Source organism: Giraffa tippelskirchi, chromosome 12, assembly GCF_054371585.1.
Source record: "Giraffa tippelskirchi isolate mGirTip1 chromosome 12, T2T-mGirTip1v1.2.pri, whole genome shotgun sequence".
Classification (NCBI taxonomy): Eukaryota; Metazoa; Chordata; class Mammalia; order Artiodactyla; family Giraffidae; genus Giraffa; species Giraffa tippelskirchi.
In genome coordinates, this window is record NC_137286.1 from 60,618,470 (window position 1) to 60,632,312 (window position 13,843).

The 13,843-nt window shown below is 49.2% G+C and overlaps 1 protein-coding gene across 3 annotated transcripts in view; it reads left to right on the forward strand.

Annotated features, from left to right (window-relative positions):
• LRRK1 (leucine rich repeat kinase 1) overlaps positions 1-13,843 on the forward strand; it is a 134,091-nt gene that overhangs the window by 81,117 nt on the left and 39,131 nt on the right. For all 3 annotated transcript variants that reach the window (XM_081551385.1, XM_081551386.1, XM_081551387.1), the window contains exons 7-13: positions 2,619-2,845; positions 3,888-4,015; positions 4,108-4,271; positions 5,227-5,364; positions 6,396-6,508; positions 7,803-7,882; positions 13,084-13,213. In XM_081551385.1, coding sequence (XP_081407511.1) covers positions 2,619-2,845; positions 3,888-4,015; positions 4,108-4,271; positions 5,227-5,364; positions 6,396-6,508; positions 7,803-7,882; positions 13,084-13,213 — 980 coding nt within the window. The remainder of the gene's footprint in view (positions 1-2,618; positions 2,846-3,887; positions 4,016-4,107; positions 4,272-5,226; positions 5,365-6,395; positions 6,509-7,802; positions 7,883-13,083; positions 13,214-13,843) is intronic.

A 13,843-nucleotide genomic window follows, 5' to 3' on the forward strand; every position in this document is an offset into this window, starting at 1 on the left:
CTAGTCTCAAAATATCACCCCCTCAGATTGCTCGTTAATCACAAAGAGTACAATGTGACTTTGTGACGCAGAGGTAAAGAGTCTGTCTGCCAGTGGAGGAGATGCAAGAGACTCAGGTTTGATCCCTGGGTCGGGAAGATCCCCTGGAGGAGGAAATGGCAACCCCCTCCAGTACTCTTGTGTTGAAAATTCAATGGACAGAGGAGCCTGGCGGGCTCCAGTCCATGGGGTCCCAAAGAGTCGGAAACGACTGAGTGTGCACACACACGCAGATAGACACACACAAACACACACAAAATGTGACATTACAAAGGACAGATCCCTTAACCAGGGGATCAGACTTGGCAGCACCATTAGTGAAATAACCTGGCATTAGGTGTCCTCTTGTGGAGTTCAGTTAGTGGGAATGAACATTGAGATTTTTGCCAAAAATGCTTAACTTGAATCTAAACATTAGGAAACAAAATACAGATTATGGGATATTCTACCAGACAACTAGAATGACTTGAAAACTTACAATGCCAAAGTTTAAAAGGACAGTAAGAAGCATGAGGATTCTTCTAGATTCAAGAAAAGTAAAGAGATGTGACAACTAAATGCAGTGTATGATTTTTGATGAGATCCTGGATCAAGATGCAAAATAGTTATAAAAGACATTTCTGGAATATTTGAACTTGGAGTATGGATTTGATAGTGTTGTACTGATTTCATTTCTTCAGAGATAACGGTGTGAAGTGCCATGGTTACTTTCAGATGACTCAGCAAAAAATGAAAAGTGCGTGTTTGTGTGTGTGTGTGTGTGTGTGTGGAGAGAAAAATAAGAAAAAGAAGTGTGGCAACATATTAACAATTGGTGAATCTAGGTGAAGTGAGTATGAATGGGTATGCATTGACCTGGTTGAACTTTTCTGCAGTTTTGAAATTTTTCAAGATAAAAAATTATGGGGGAAAACAATAATGACCATAAAAACAGGCCCACAACTCAAGCTTGACTTGTCTCAAATAAAACAGACTAAAACTCCATTCTCTTGACCTGAAATCCGGTATACCACCGCCTCTCTTCATCGAGGTGAGTGGAGAGAGACAGGCAGACAGAGACGGAGGCCCCATCTCCTCCGTTCAAATGCCAGGGCCTTGAGGAGGCCCCGCAGAGGCAGCCTGTCCAACCCTGGCGCGTCAGCCGAGGAGACACAGACGAGGCACACGCGCCACCTTGTGGCCAGCCGAGGGAGTCTGCTGCTGCCGGTTTTGAAAGCGAACTTACCTCACGTTCTTGGTGTCTTTCCCAGCTGCGACATTTTCCCTTCGGTGAAGCACTCGCTCCTGTTTCTCTAACTTTCTGATAGGATTTCCAGCTGCTTTAGAGAAACTAGCCAAAAGAGCCGACTTCCTTTCCCCAGAAACCTCAATGAGCCCCACATTCTTGGATGGTCAACAAAAGCAAAGCCCTGCTCGTGAACATTTAACCAGACCCCACTTACCACCACATGCCAGCAAGCTGCTGGCCTTTCTGACCCAATCAGATGAGAAAAGCAAAGGAGATTCATTCAGCGCTTTCGCTAGCAGTCAGCCACTGTCGCTCGCCTTTTGTCAGAGGAGTGGAGAGGCTTTATCAAGGACAAGGGCAAGCCGTTGGGTGCGCCTGACATTGGTAGGCAAGCTGGAGGCGGTGACCTAGAAGGGGACGTCCTTCGTGACTGGTTGAGGGAGCATGTGTGACTTTCCCTAATTAGTCACAGCAGTTGTCTCAGCCTAGGGCTAGAGAACCCTTCTCACCTGAAAGGGAGGATCATATAATTTATGCTTTATTTCTTTAAATAGAATGAGTCAACCTCTAGGTCAAGTTCAGTCTCTTCCTTCCCAGAGTGTGTTCCTTAGACCAGCAGCTCTGGCATCACCTGGGAGCTTGCAGGAAATGCCGGATGCCAGGCCCCACCCCTGGCACACTGCGATGCCTAGTAACAATCCAGGAAGCTACAGGATAACTTCTGTAACAGTTGGCCGCAAACGTCCAGGACTCGACTGAGAAGTGCCCGCTTCCCTTGTTTTGTCCCTGCTTCCAGTTTAGATGAGGGGGTTATTAGTGTCCTGGTAGGTTGCTGCAGGCTGTGGGTCAAAGTCTTCTTTCTCGCATGCGGTCTGGCCGCTGCCTGCGTGTTGTCGCTCGCTCTGGAAGCAGTGCATCCACAAAGCACCCACATGGTGTGAGCACGCGCAGGCGCTTCTTGCCCTAATCACGAGGAAGGCTGACCTGAAGGGAGAAGACCCAGGTTTGGATCTCCGCCTTCTTCTGCAGGCTGGGGTGGCCTCTTCTGCACAGAGCAGGGGCCATTCCTGCCCTGTGTCCCGCCTGGCTGTGATCAGCCCTCTAAGAGGTGACGCGAAGCCCACGTGCTCCCTCTCGAGTCTGGAGAGCATATTGCTGTGTCTGCAATGATTCGCTCGGGGATGCGGGTGCCCCCTGAGTGCCAGCGTGCTCCCAGTGCTCCTGCTCTCTCAGGACTCCGCTGAGACGCGCAGACAGACTCACACTTGGATAAACCATTGCTTGATTCCAAGTCTGCGCGAGCCCTGGGTTTATCACTGGCGTGTGCTTTTCCCATTTCTTCAACACTCAGGCTCTTCGTGTGAAATGGTCCCACCTCAAGCTGCCCTGGGTGGATCTGGACTGGCTCATCGACATCTCCTGCCAGATCACAGAGCTGGATCTTTCTGCCAACTGCCTGGCGTCCCTCCCCTCAGTCGTCCCCTGGGGCCTCATCAACCTCCGGAAGCTGAACCTCTCGGACAACCACCTGGGGGAGCTGCCCAGCGTGCAGTCATCAGATGAAATCATCTGTTCCAGGTGGGCTGCTGCCCTGCAGCCCCCATGGGGGGCCCGGCCGTGCGAGCCTGGCTGCCCCCACACCCTCTGCCTGCAGTGTCTGCTTCCTGCAGTCGTGCTCCCTGATTGTAGCTGGTGCTTTGGAAAACAAAATTTCAGCTAAAATAAGAGAAGGAAGTTGTGCATGCCTTTAGCAAGCTCTTGGGCACAAGGTCCCAGCCTGCTGTCCACGTGAACAGAGTTGTAACAGGGTGGCTTCTCTGGCCCACGCGTTCACTGCTCTTTGCAGCCATGCAGGCCTGCTTGCCCACGATGCCCAGTCTCGGTCCTGCAGGCAGGAATCAGAGGAAAGGGGCTGGAGGAAGCAATGGGGCCCAGACACCCCAGCTTTTGGTCCACTTCCCAAGGAAAGTGAGCAGGGCCTCCGAGAAGCAGTCAGGTGCACAGGACTCTGGCCGTGGTCTGCCAGTGTGGGCAGCTCCTGTCTCTTTTTCTGGGAGGCCTTGGGAAGACACCCGCTGAGGCTGCACAGGGAGAGAAAGGACCTTCCCTTCCCTGATGTACTGATGATCGTGCCTGTAAGCCCTCGTTCCCTATGGGACGTGAGCTGACTTCAAACGCTAAGGCTCTAAGTGAAGTGAAGAAAAGAATGTTTACAGGAGCGTGGGGTCAGCAGGAATTCACGGGGAAGAAGCCCCATACAAAAACTTAAAGAAGTGCCGTGGAGTGGGGGGTCCTTAACCAGGGCAGGCTCGAGAGTCCACAAGGTCAAAAGCACTGCTCTCTGGACTTCCAGTAGCTCCAGGACACCAGTTTGTTCCGTTATCACATACGTGATAAAGGTCACATCCCTACTGGTCAGTGAGACCCGGACCCACCAAAGAGGGCTCTGGTCTTTGTCTACACACGACATAGTGACCGTAACACAATTAACAAAAATCACGTTGGTGTTTCAGTGCACAGTCCTTATCCTTGTGCCAGGAGAAAAAGAAACAGGTTTACAGAGAAATAGGTAACCAAGGCTTGCTTCTGATGCCCTGACTTCCTTCTTTCCCAACTACAGGCTACTTGAAATTGACATTTCCAGCAACAAGTTGTCCCACCTCCCACCAGGATTCCTGCACCTCTCAAAACTTCAAAAACTGACGGCTTCAAAAAACTATTTGGAAAAATTGTTTGAAGAAGAAAGTGGTATGTTTAATCATCAGTAACCTGATATACTTTGTCATTTTCTTCTTGATTGGGATATTTTTACCAATTCATCCTCTTTTATCTTCTCCTAGCCACGAACTGGATTGGTTTACGGAAGTTACAGGAGCTTGATGTTTCTGACAACAAATTGACAGAACTCCCTGCACTTTTCCTCCACTCTTTCAAGTCACTCAGTTGTCTGAATGTCTCCAGAAATAACCTGAAGGTGTTTCCAGATGCCTGGGCTTGCCCTTTGGTTAGTAACTTGCCAGAAACCGTGAAAGGAGCAGTCAGTCCCCAGAGCTGAGGGTGCAGCATGCCGTCTCCCCTCGGTGTGCAGGGGTGTTCCCGTTATAGACGAGCGCGTCTGTCACTCAGCATCTAGCACCTGAGGGGCTCAGGCAGGTGACTCACCTGAGAGCCAGCCCCTTTGGCTTTGGGCTTGAGATGGGCACCATAGCACCTACGAGACTTTCCACAGCTACAGCCTGGAAGTGGGATGGCCCGGGTCGAGTTCTGTCCAAAAACAGCCCTAAAATAAGAATGAAGGAGAGAAGAAAGCATAGTGTGCATCCATAGCTCTCCCCTTTAAATGGTGGTTTTGTTTCTTGGGAAGTTTGCTTGTTAAAACAGATGGAACAGCATAAGGTATATTTGTGTTTTCTTGCCATTATTTTTAACAGCAAATATGGAAATTATCCATTCCTAACATTAATATTTCTAGTTTAAATATATATGTGTGGGAGGTGTAGGCTCCTCTTCAGAACACTGTCCTGAATTGTCCCATTTTTCAAGGACAGTGGGCCAGGTGTCCTGGAGGAAGGAAAAAGACCACGAACCACCTTGGTCTCCCCAGGAAACCTTTCCCACCCGTTCCTTGGAGCAAGGACGGGAAAACAGGGCAAGGAGAATCTGCATGCACGTGCTCAGTCGCTTCAGTCGAGTCTGACTCTTTTCGACCCAATGGACCGTAGCCCACCAGGCTCCTCTGTCCATGAGGACTTCCTGGCAAGAATACTGGAGCGGGTGCTTTACTGCTGAGCCACTGGGGAAGCCCAGGAATCGTCTGTAGCCTCTTAATTAGCTGAATTGTATTTATTACGGAGGTTTTTGTAATGGTCTTACTTTTAACATTAAATTTGGAAAGTCTTTCTCATAGAAAACCCTGCCTTTAAAAAGCTGATTAATTCTCTTTATTGTCTAACTCCTAGAAATGTTGCAAAGCATCCAGAAATGCCCTGGAGTCTCTACCAGACAGAATGGCTGTGTTTTGGAAGAACCATCTTAAGGATGTGGACTTCTCAGAAAACACACTGAAGGAAGTTCCCCTGGGACTTTTCCAGCTTGATGTGAGTCAAGTAATAGCACCTTATTTCTCATTTTCAGCTTTGGTAAGAAAACCACTCCACATTGCAGTTCTATGTACTTTTTCAGAGCTTTTGAGACAAAGAAAAAATAAGCTGAAAGAAAAGTTTAACCGTCAAGGTCATGCATGGTTGTGTGCAAAGATTGAGAGGAAGTGCGCAAAATGACAACAGCTCTGGGAGGAAGTGGGATGATGGGTTTTTATTCTCCAGAATTTTCTTTAACGTTGACAGTAAGCACAGCCCGGCAGCCCCTTGTGACCCTGTGTGGCTCTGTTCCTTCCCGGCTCTGGAGTGGGCCCGCTGGCACACGAGGCTCTGGCAGCACTGCCTTCTCGTCCCTGCCTCCCTGCCCGGAAGCGGAAGAACTGGAATTCCTGGGCTTGAACTCAGGAAATGCCTTGTGCCAGAGCCCTGGCTGTGTGTGTCCCAGCAGGGCTGTTCCCAGGCCTGTCTGTTTTTCCTGCTCCAGTGGGAACCTCTGAAAGCAGAGCATGGGTCCTATTCACCACTTGGCATGCAGAGCCAGGCCTGGGTGGGGAAACTCTCCATCACCCCAGAGGAGTCCAGGTCAAGCCGGCAGAGGTTGCATGGCCTGGGCTGGTCACACTCGGTGTTGCTGCTGCCACCCGACCCCTGTCCAGGGTGCCACCTGGGCCAGCCCAGGGAGGCATTGCGCTCTGCCCACCCCTCTGGTGCTGACTCTGCGGCCTCCAGGGCCGTCGGACTCTTCTGCTATTCCCGGGACGGGTCCACAAGTAATCCTCACTCTTAAGAAGTGTCCATTCATTCCTTTCATTCTGGAATAATCGCCTCGCATTGATCGGAAGGGAAGGATCTATTAACTGTCCCATTTGCCCTTTCTGCTGCGATTTCAGGAGTCTGAAGCCACTGTGAGGCCCCTCACTGTTGGAATCTCTGTGAGAGTGAATTGGTTATAACTGTTTGGTTTCCCTTCCGTTCCTCCACCCCTGTGGTATTTGACATCATCTTTGCCCTCTCTCCCTCTGCCCCAGGCCCTCATGTTCTTGAAGTTACAGGGAAACCAGCTGGTGGCACTTCCCCCTCAGGAGAAGTGGACCTGCAGACAGCTCAAAACCCTGGATCTCTCCAGAAATCACTTTGGCAAGTAAGCAGGGGTCTCTGTCCCTGGTGAGTTCTCAAATGTGTGTGTAACCCCAGCCGACAGACCCGTGGGATGGCATCCATACCGGCTTGCTGGACGGCCATGACAAAGTGCCATTGACTGGGCGGCTTCAACGATAGGCATTGATTTCCCCCAGCTCTGGAAGCTGGCCGTCTGAGAGGGGGCAGCAGGGTCGGTTTCTCCCGGGGCCTCTCTCCTTGGCACGCAGGCAGCTGACCCTGTGTCCTCACACAGTCTCCCTCTGTGCCTGTCTGCGTCCTGACCGCCTCTTCTTGTAAGGACACCAGGCAGACTGGATCCAAGCCCACGTTCATGACCTCATCTTAACTGGATCACCTGCTTAACGGCCGTATCTCCAAATACCTCACATTCTGAGAGGCTGGGGATTAGGACTTCAACATGGGAACAGGAGGCACACAATTCAGCCCAGCACAGTATCCTACAACTTCTAATCTTTAAAGACTCCTGGAGCATCTCCCTGTATTAGCCTCAGTTGTCCTTCTGTTCAAAAGTTTTTGCCAGTCACTAGCCAATAGGTCGGAGAAGGCAATGGCACCCCACTCCAGTACTCTTGCCTGGAAAATCCCATGGACGGAGGAGCCTGGTAGGCTGTAGTCCATGGGGTAGCTAAGAGTCGGACACGACTGAGTGACTTCACTTTCACTTTTCCTGTTCATGCACTGGAGAAGGAAATGGCAACCCACTCCAGTATTCTTGCCTGGAGAATCCCAGGGATGGCGGAGCCTGGTGGGCTGCCGTCTATGGGGTCGCACAGAGTCGGACACGACTGAAGCGACTTAGCAGCAGCAGCCAATAGGTGTAGACGGAATAAAAAGTACCCTCCAAGGTCTCCTTAGGAACACCAGCTTCCTTAGTTCACTGCTGAGGGCCGGTGCTGCGGCATCTCACTGGAACTCACCCCTCTAAGAGAGCTCCCCTGGTGAACGGTGAAGCAGCAGCACCTGGAATGGGCCTTCCTGCCAGGCTTCCCCTGCCTGAGACAGAAAAGCTCAGGAGTGGAAACCGCCAGTCCTGCTGGCATTAGGTCACCTTCTCTGCTTGTTTGTTTGTTTATTTTCCCCCAAAAGACTTGTGAGCACAACTGGCGCAGTGAACAGACCATGGCCGTCCACGCTTACACATCGGCCGTAGGCGCCCCAACACCCTGCTGGGGGTATTTTCTCCCTTCTTTCTGCGTGCCATTGCAGAGTCACAGCCCGAGTAGCAATGTCTTGGCCACGCTTTCCTCAAAACTTGGACGTTTCTCCCCCTACAGAAACGAAGACGTCCTTAAAACAAAGCGCATCTCCTTTTTCACCACCAGAGGCCGCCAGCGTTCGGGGACGGAGGCAGGAGGTGAGACGGCTGGGGGGTGCCCTGCAGGGAGAAGGGCTCCGGGGGGCTCTCGCTTGCAGTGCCCTGTGGAAAGCCACAGACGCCGCCCGTGCTTGACTCGGGCTCCTGACTGTGCCCGTGGCTCGTGTCACACAGATGGCCGGTCTGTGTCCCGAAGCCCCCTTTCTTGTTTGCAGCCCAGTAAGACTAGTAGCTCCCGAGTTATGGATGGCCGGCCGCGTGAGAACTGCCCTAGATACCTGACATGTGGCAGTCTCTCTGTAACCATCACAACATGATGTGTGGGTTGTGATTTTGCATCTTGCCGATGAGGAAATTGAGCCTCCTGGAGTGTCTCAATTCAGGCTTCCATAGCAAAGCACCACTGACTGGGTGATTTAACCAACAGAAATATATTTTCTCTCAGTTCTGGAGGCTGGAAGTCCAAGGTCAGGGTGCACAGTGAGCCTCTGGTGAAGGCCCTCTTTCTGGCCTGCAGACAGCTGCCTTCTTGCTCTGTCCTCCCAGGGCAGAGACAGAGCCCACTGGTGTCTCTTCTTATAAGGACGGTAACCCCATCGTGGGCCCACCCTCATGAGCTCATCTCAACTTGGTCACCTTCCAAAGACTTCGTCTCCTAATGCCATCACGCTGGAGGTGAGGGCTCCCACTCATGGATGTGGGGGGACCCGACTCAGTCTGTAGCACAGGGCTAACTGATGTGGGCAGGGGGCTGCTGAGCGGGAGAGCCAGGCCAGCACCGTGCGCATCGGCCTTGGGCCTGGGGGCAGTGCAGTCCTGCCTCCACACCGTGGCTTCCTGTGAGCTGCGCGTGGAAACGCTGCCGTCCTGGGTCCTGCAGGCTATCCTGGCTGCGCTGAGATTCTAGAGGAGCTTGAGGTCTTCCTCCAAGCCCGTCAGAAACAGAACCTTTTGTAGAGGGTTGGTACTGGCCACACGACAAGGCCAGTTCAGCAGAGAACGTTTCTAGGAAAAGCGTTCTTGTTGCTGCTCATTTCTGTAAGGTACAGCGAGAGGTGTGGACTTGTCCCTCACGTTCAATCACCAGCCCTCTTTTTTAATCTGAAAGTCAGGAGTTCTAAAGCCATCAACACCCACAGATATATCCCTCTGGATACTGTCCAATGGAACCAATATTTAGGTTATTTTAGGTGTAATATAACTTTTTTCTTCAGCTTGATTGATCTATATTGACAACTGCTTTTTAAGTGTAGATGGTGTCAGGTGAGAATAAGAAATGCCACAGAGGCCAAGACACATTTACAAGAGGTGAACTGAACAGTCTGCCTACCTGTTATGCTTTTTTGATGATTCTATATGATTGAAAAAAGAATGTATCATAGTGGAACAGAGAAGAGTCCAAAAATAGACCTAATATAGGAATTTAGTATGACTCAAGTGGTATTTCAATGCAGTGGGAAAAAAGAATATTTTATTGTTTTAATAAATGGTGCTGATATAACTGCTTGTGTAGCTGAAAGAAGGGAAAAGACAGCAGTAGGTGCCCACCTTACATCAGTTACAAATATCTCCATGCAGATGTCAGCTTGAAGCATAGAAGAAAAAAGAAAATAACATTTAAGAGTATAAATATATAATTTGAGTGTAGGAAGATCTTTAAAAGCTAGGTGGGAAGTCCAGGAATAATTTTTAAAGAAGCAAAATCTTTAGCATTGTAAAAAAATGGGAAAACTTTGTTCAATAAAAGGCATCGTAAGCAAAGTCATAATGCAAACAGACCAAGAGGAAATATTTGCAACAAAAATTGTTGCAACATAAACTGGCTTAAGTCCCTAATATACAAAGACGGCTTACAAACTGACTTTTTTTAAGTCAACCCAATAGGCAGAAACTGGGCAATGGATATAAACAGTTGACAGGAAAGGAAGTCCAGATGGCCCAGAAAGAAACAGAGAGGCCTCGAACCTCGCTACTAGGGAAATGCAATTTGGAATTTCATAACTGATCCTTTTCAAAACAAAGGGCCTTAGGACTTCGGAAATTGAGTCCAGACCTGAGGATTTCACTTGGAAGGAAGGAAAAGCAAGCATTTTTTTCCTCATGGATGCCCAAACAGGGTGACGGGCAGAAGGGCTGCTGGTGGACCTTAGCTGCACTCCCACCGCGGCAGGCCAAACCTCGGGGGTTGGAGTTGACTAGAAAGGTGTCTCTAGTCCAGAAAGGCAGACCGTGCCGGCGCCTTAGGAGGTGGGCCAGCACTCCCGTGGGACCAGCCGCTTTTTCATGAAAGCGCCAGGGTGCAAGAGCAGAGGCATGGGCCCAGCGGGGCAGAAATACCGCCGGGCTCAGGGAAGGGGCCCGCGGTGGCCAGCGGGAGCGCAGCTGGGGCTGGGGAGGACCCGCCCCTCGGGAGCCTCACTGCAGGGGTGGAGGGCGCCGCGCTGTCCGCAGGTGACAAAAGCCCCGTGATTTTGTCGATTTCATCTAGAGGGTTGGGGCCCGTGCCTGGGTGAAAGGGAGAGATGCTTTTCCTAGTAGGGTTGTTCTCTCGGGCTGCTGACCTGGGGTAAGGCATCATCTCTACCTGTTTGCAGATGGATAGACAGCTCAAGTAGATTTATGCACATTCATGTAGTCACATTGGCACAGTGGTCTTGTCCAAAAATAATTTGGATGGCCATTTTTACAGTAAAATTCAGAGCAGCTGAGCCATAAATAAAGTATGAATAAGTAATTACGGTTCATAAATACCCCGTGCTGTGCTCTGCCCAGCCCAGTTTTCAGAGTTTCCATTCTGGGCCAAAAGGTCTGTGACAGGTGTTGTCTCTGTTTAGAGGAAAAGTCCCTCATTCCATCTGTCTGTTTCTTAAAGAGGCATCTTAAACACCAAGGTGAAACTTTAAATATGGGAAGTACAGAGGCCATGTGTTCAGAACATGTTCTCCAGGAAGACAGTGAGTCTTTCTTGATGTTTCTATTCCATGCGAATTAGGGCAGGGTGAAGTTGGTCATTCTTTTTCATTAAAAAAAAAAAAACACTTTTTGAACATTTTTCTTATAAAACAAGGATTACTACAAAGCTGTCTTTAAGAGTCTATTGCACATTTATTTCTGTAGGGGCCACTGTGTTGAGTCCCATTCATGTGGTGCGAGCTGGGCAAATTATCCAGGCGCCAATATCAGTATTCTGTTATCGTCTCTCCCAGAACGTTCTCTGATGCCAGGTTACCTTGTTACCATTGAGACTGCATCTACATGTGTGGAGAAAAGCCAGAGTTAAGGGAGGAGCTGTGAGCCAGGGCAGAGGCATCGTTTCAGCCCCACAAAAGAATTCCATCTTCTCTATCTTGTGTGTCTGGCAGAGAACTGGCTGAGAGGGCTTTGAGGCAGTTGTTTTATCTTGAATTTGAGCTGAAAGGGACCCTCAGGGGGGTGCTCACCTGCCTCCATTCTCCCTGCCTTAGGAGAAAGGAGAAGGCACTTCAGAGATTCTGTTGCAATCCAGCCCTCTGATTCCTATCAGTTTCCAAGCTTTCCCCACATTCTTTCTCAACTCACACACTCTGGTGCGGTAGAAACAGCAAATTTGATGTAATTTTAATAGGAACCTCAAAACCAGCATAATTACTGAAATCACTTAAATGTACTAGAGAGTTGACTTGTTCCTAGGAAGCATAAAAACCAAGCCCACATTAGTATTTTTCAGTTAACTGGCTTTTTTTTTAATTGAAGAAATAATATATGCATTAATATATGGTAAACAAAATTTCTAAACTGCACCTAAGAGTGTGGAGTGAATATTCAGTCTTCCAGCGTTACCAGACCGAACTTGGGTCCACTCATCCGGGTCCAGGACAGACCATGTAGCGACACTGGGTCGTGGTGAAGGAAAGTGCCACGTTTATTGCAGGTACCAGTCTAGGCAGGCAAGCTGACCAGGCAGCTAGTGCTCAAGGGCTTGAACTCCCCAAAGGCTTTCAGGGAAAGGTTTCTAAAGACAGGGTGAGGGAGGGGGATTGGGGGGTGGGAGCAGCTCGCGGACATTCGCCCGACTGACTGGTGGTGAGGCAGTTGGGCGTCAGCATCAACTTGCTGGTTCCGACCGGACTGGGGTCTACGTGCTTGTGGATAGCACGCAGTTAGCTTCTTCCACCTGACGGGGGTCTCAGACTCTGCAAAACAGCTCAAAGGACATGGCTCGGAATATTCTCTACAGCCCTTGAGGAGGAACTAAAAGTCCTTGACTTTGTTTAATGGATGAATTATTATTATTTTCGCTTGCTTGACTGTTCTCCTTTCTTTCTGCACTTTCTCAACTTCTCCGATGAAAAGTACTCTTTGGAGCTGGGGAAGCCTAGAAGGCCCCAGTTTTTCTACAGATAAGAGGCGAGCAGAGGACGTGGGGTTGGGGAGGGCTGTTCTGGGAAAGCCCCATAGGGTCCGGATCAGTTACACCAGTAATTTCCTTCTCCAGAGAGAACTATGGAATTTCATGTGTCTGTGGTGGCAATTGTGTTTGTGTCTGATGTGCACTTTAACATATAACATATGTAACATGTGTGTATTTGTAGTGTACATACGCATGCCGATAACAACATGTAACATGTATACATATTAATGTGCACGTGTGGTATATGTGTGCATGCATATAACATATGTGTGTGCACATAATTTCAAGTAACAAAAGTAAGTGTGTATGCATGTGTGTTGTGTGCACATAACATCATAGAGCATACATTATCCACACATGCATATAACATATCTAAGTGCATGGGGGGCTGATTTTTCACATGTCTGCACACGTTTTATGGTACACAAATTTAAGCTTCTAGATACCCGCTTGCACACCTTGCTTTTTTGACTTACCAGTATCTCTTGTGTATCTCTTCATACCCGTACATGTAGACCCACCCCGTGCATTGTAATAATTGTATAGAATCCCATTATTCATTTAATCAACTCCCTGTGGGTGGACATACAATTTGTCTTCTACCTTTGTTACTGCAAACTGTGTCACTGAGGGTCCTTGTTCTCACATCTTTGCCACACATGTTAGGATGTCCGTAGGACTGTTTCCTGGAATTGGAATCCCTGGGTCGGGGAGATGAGCATTTCATTCTGATAGATTTGTCAAAATACGCTCTAGAGGTTGTACCAGTTTATGCACCCACCTGGCCTCCATGCTGTGATGGCCCTGAATTATCTTCAAATGTACAGTCTGCTTCACCATTTCTTTGCAGTATGTGTACTGGAATTTCCCACCTTCCTAAGTGAGTCTTTGGAAGTCCTTTGTCTGAACGACAACCACCTGGATGCAGTCCCGCCCTCAGTTTGCCTACTGAAGAGCTTATCAGAACTCTACTTGGGAAAGTAAGTACACAGCCAATGCCGCTGCACTGGCCCTTCAGCCCGGGAAGCAGAATGTCCTTGTGTAAGCCATCCGTTGACATGGGAGCCAGGGAGACATCTACATACCAAGAAGCAGCAGTTGGATTTTCAGAGTCAGACTTAGTTAAAGAGTTAGGGGAGGGGGAGGTAGGGGTAATGATGCAAGGATGTCTTCCTTGCTTTTCACTCATTTATAACGGGAAGAGCGCCTCAATCATCCATCCTTTCTTTCACTGAGTACCTACTGCCAAATAGTGCCGAGGGATTCACAGTATGCAAAACTTGATGAAAATATTAAATAATTCAGGCTACATTGCCCTGTCTAGAAGAGGTAGTGCTTATCTTTATGATAGTGTAATTAATCGAAGAGATGGGGAAGTTGGGGGAGGGGACCCTGTTCTAAGCCACGGGAATTTGCAGAAGACAGAGCTGCCATTGTACCACTGGCTTCCAGGGAGAAAGGCTTTGGAAAACCACGTGTGTTCAGTTGCACAGCCGTGTCTGATTCTTTGCAGCTCCATGGACTGTAGCACGCCAGGTTCCTCTGTCCATGGAGTTTTCTAGGCAAGAATACTGGAGTGGCTTGCCTTTTCCTGCTCCAGGGGATCTTCC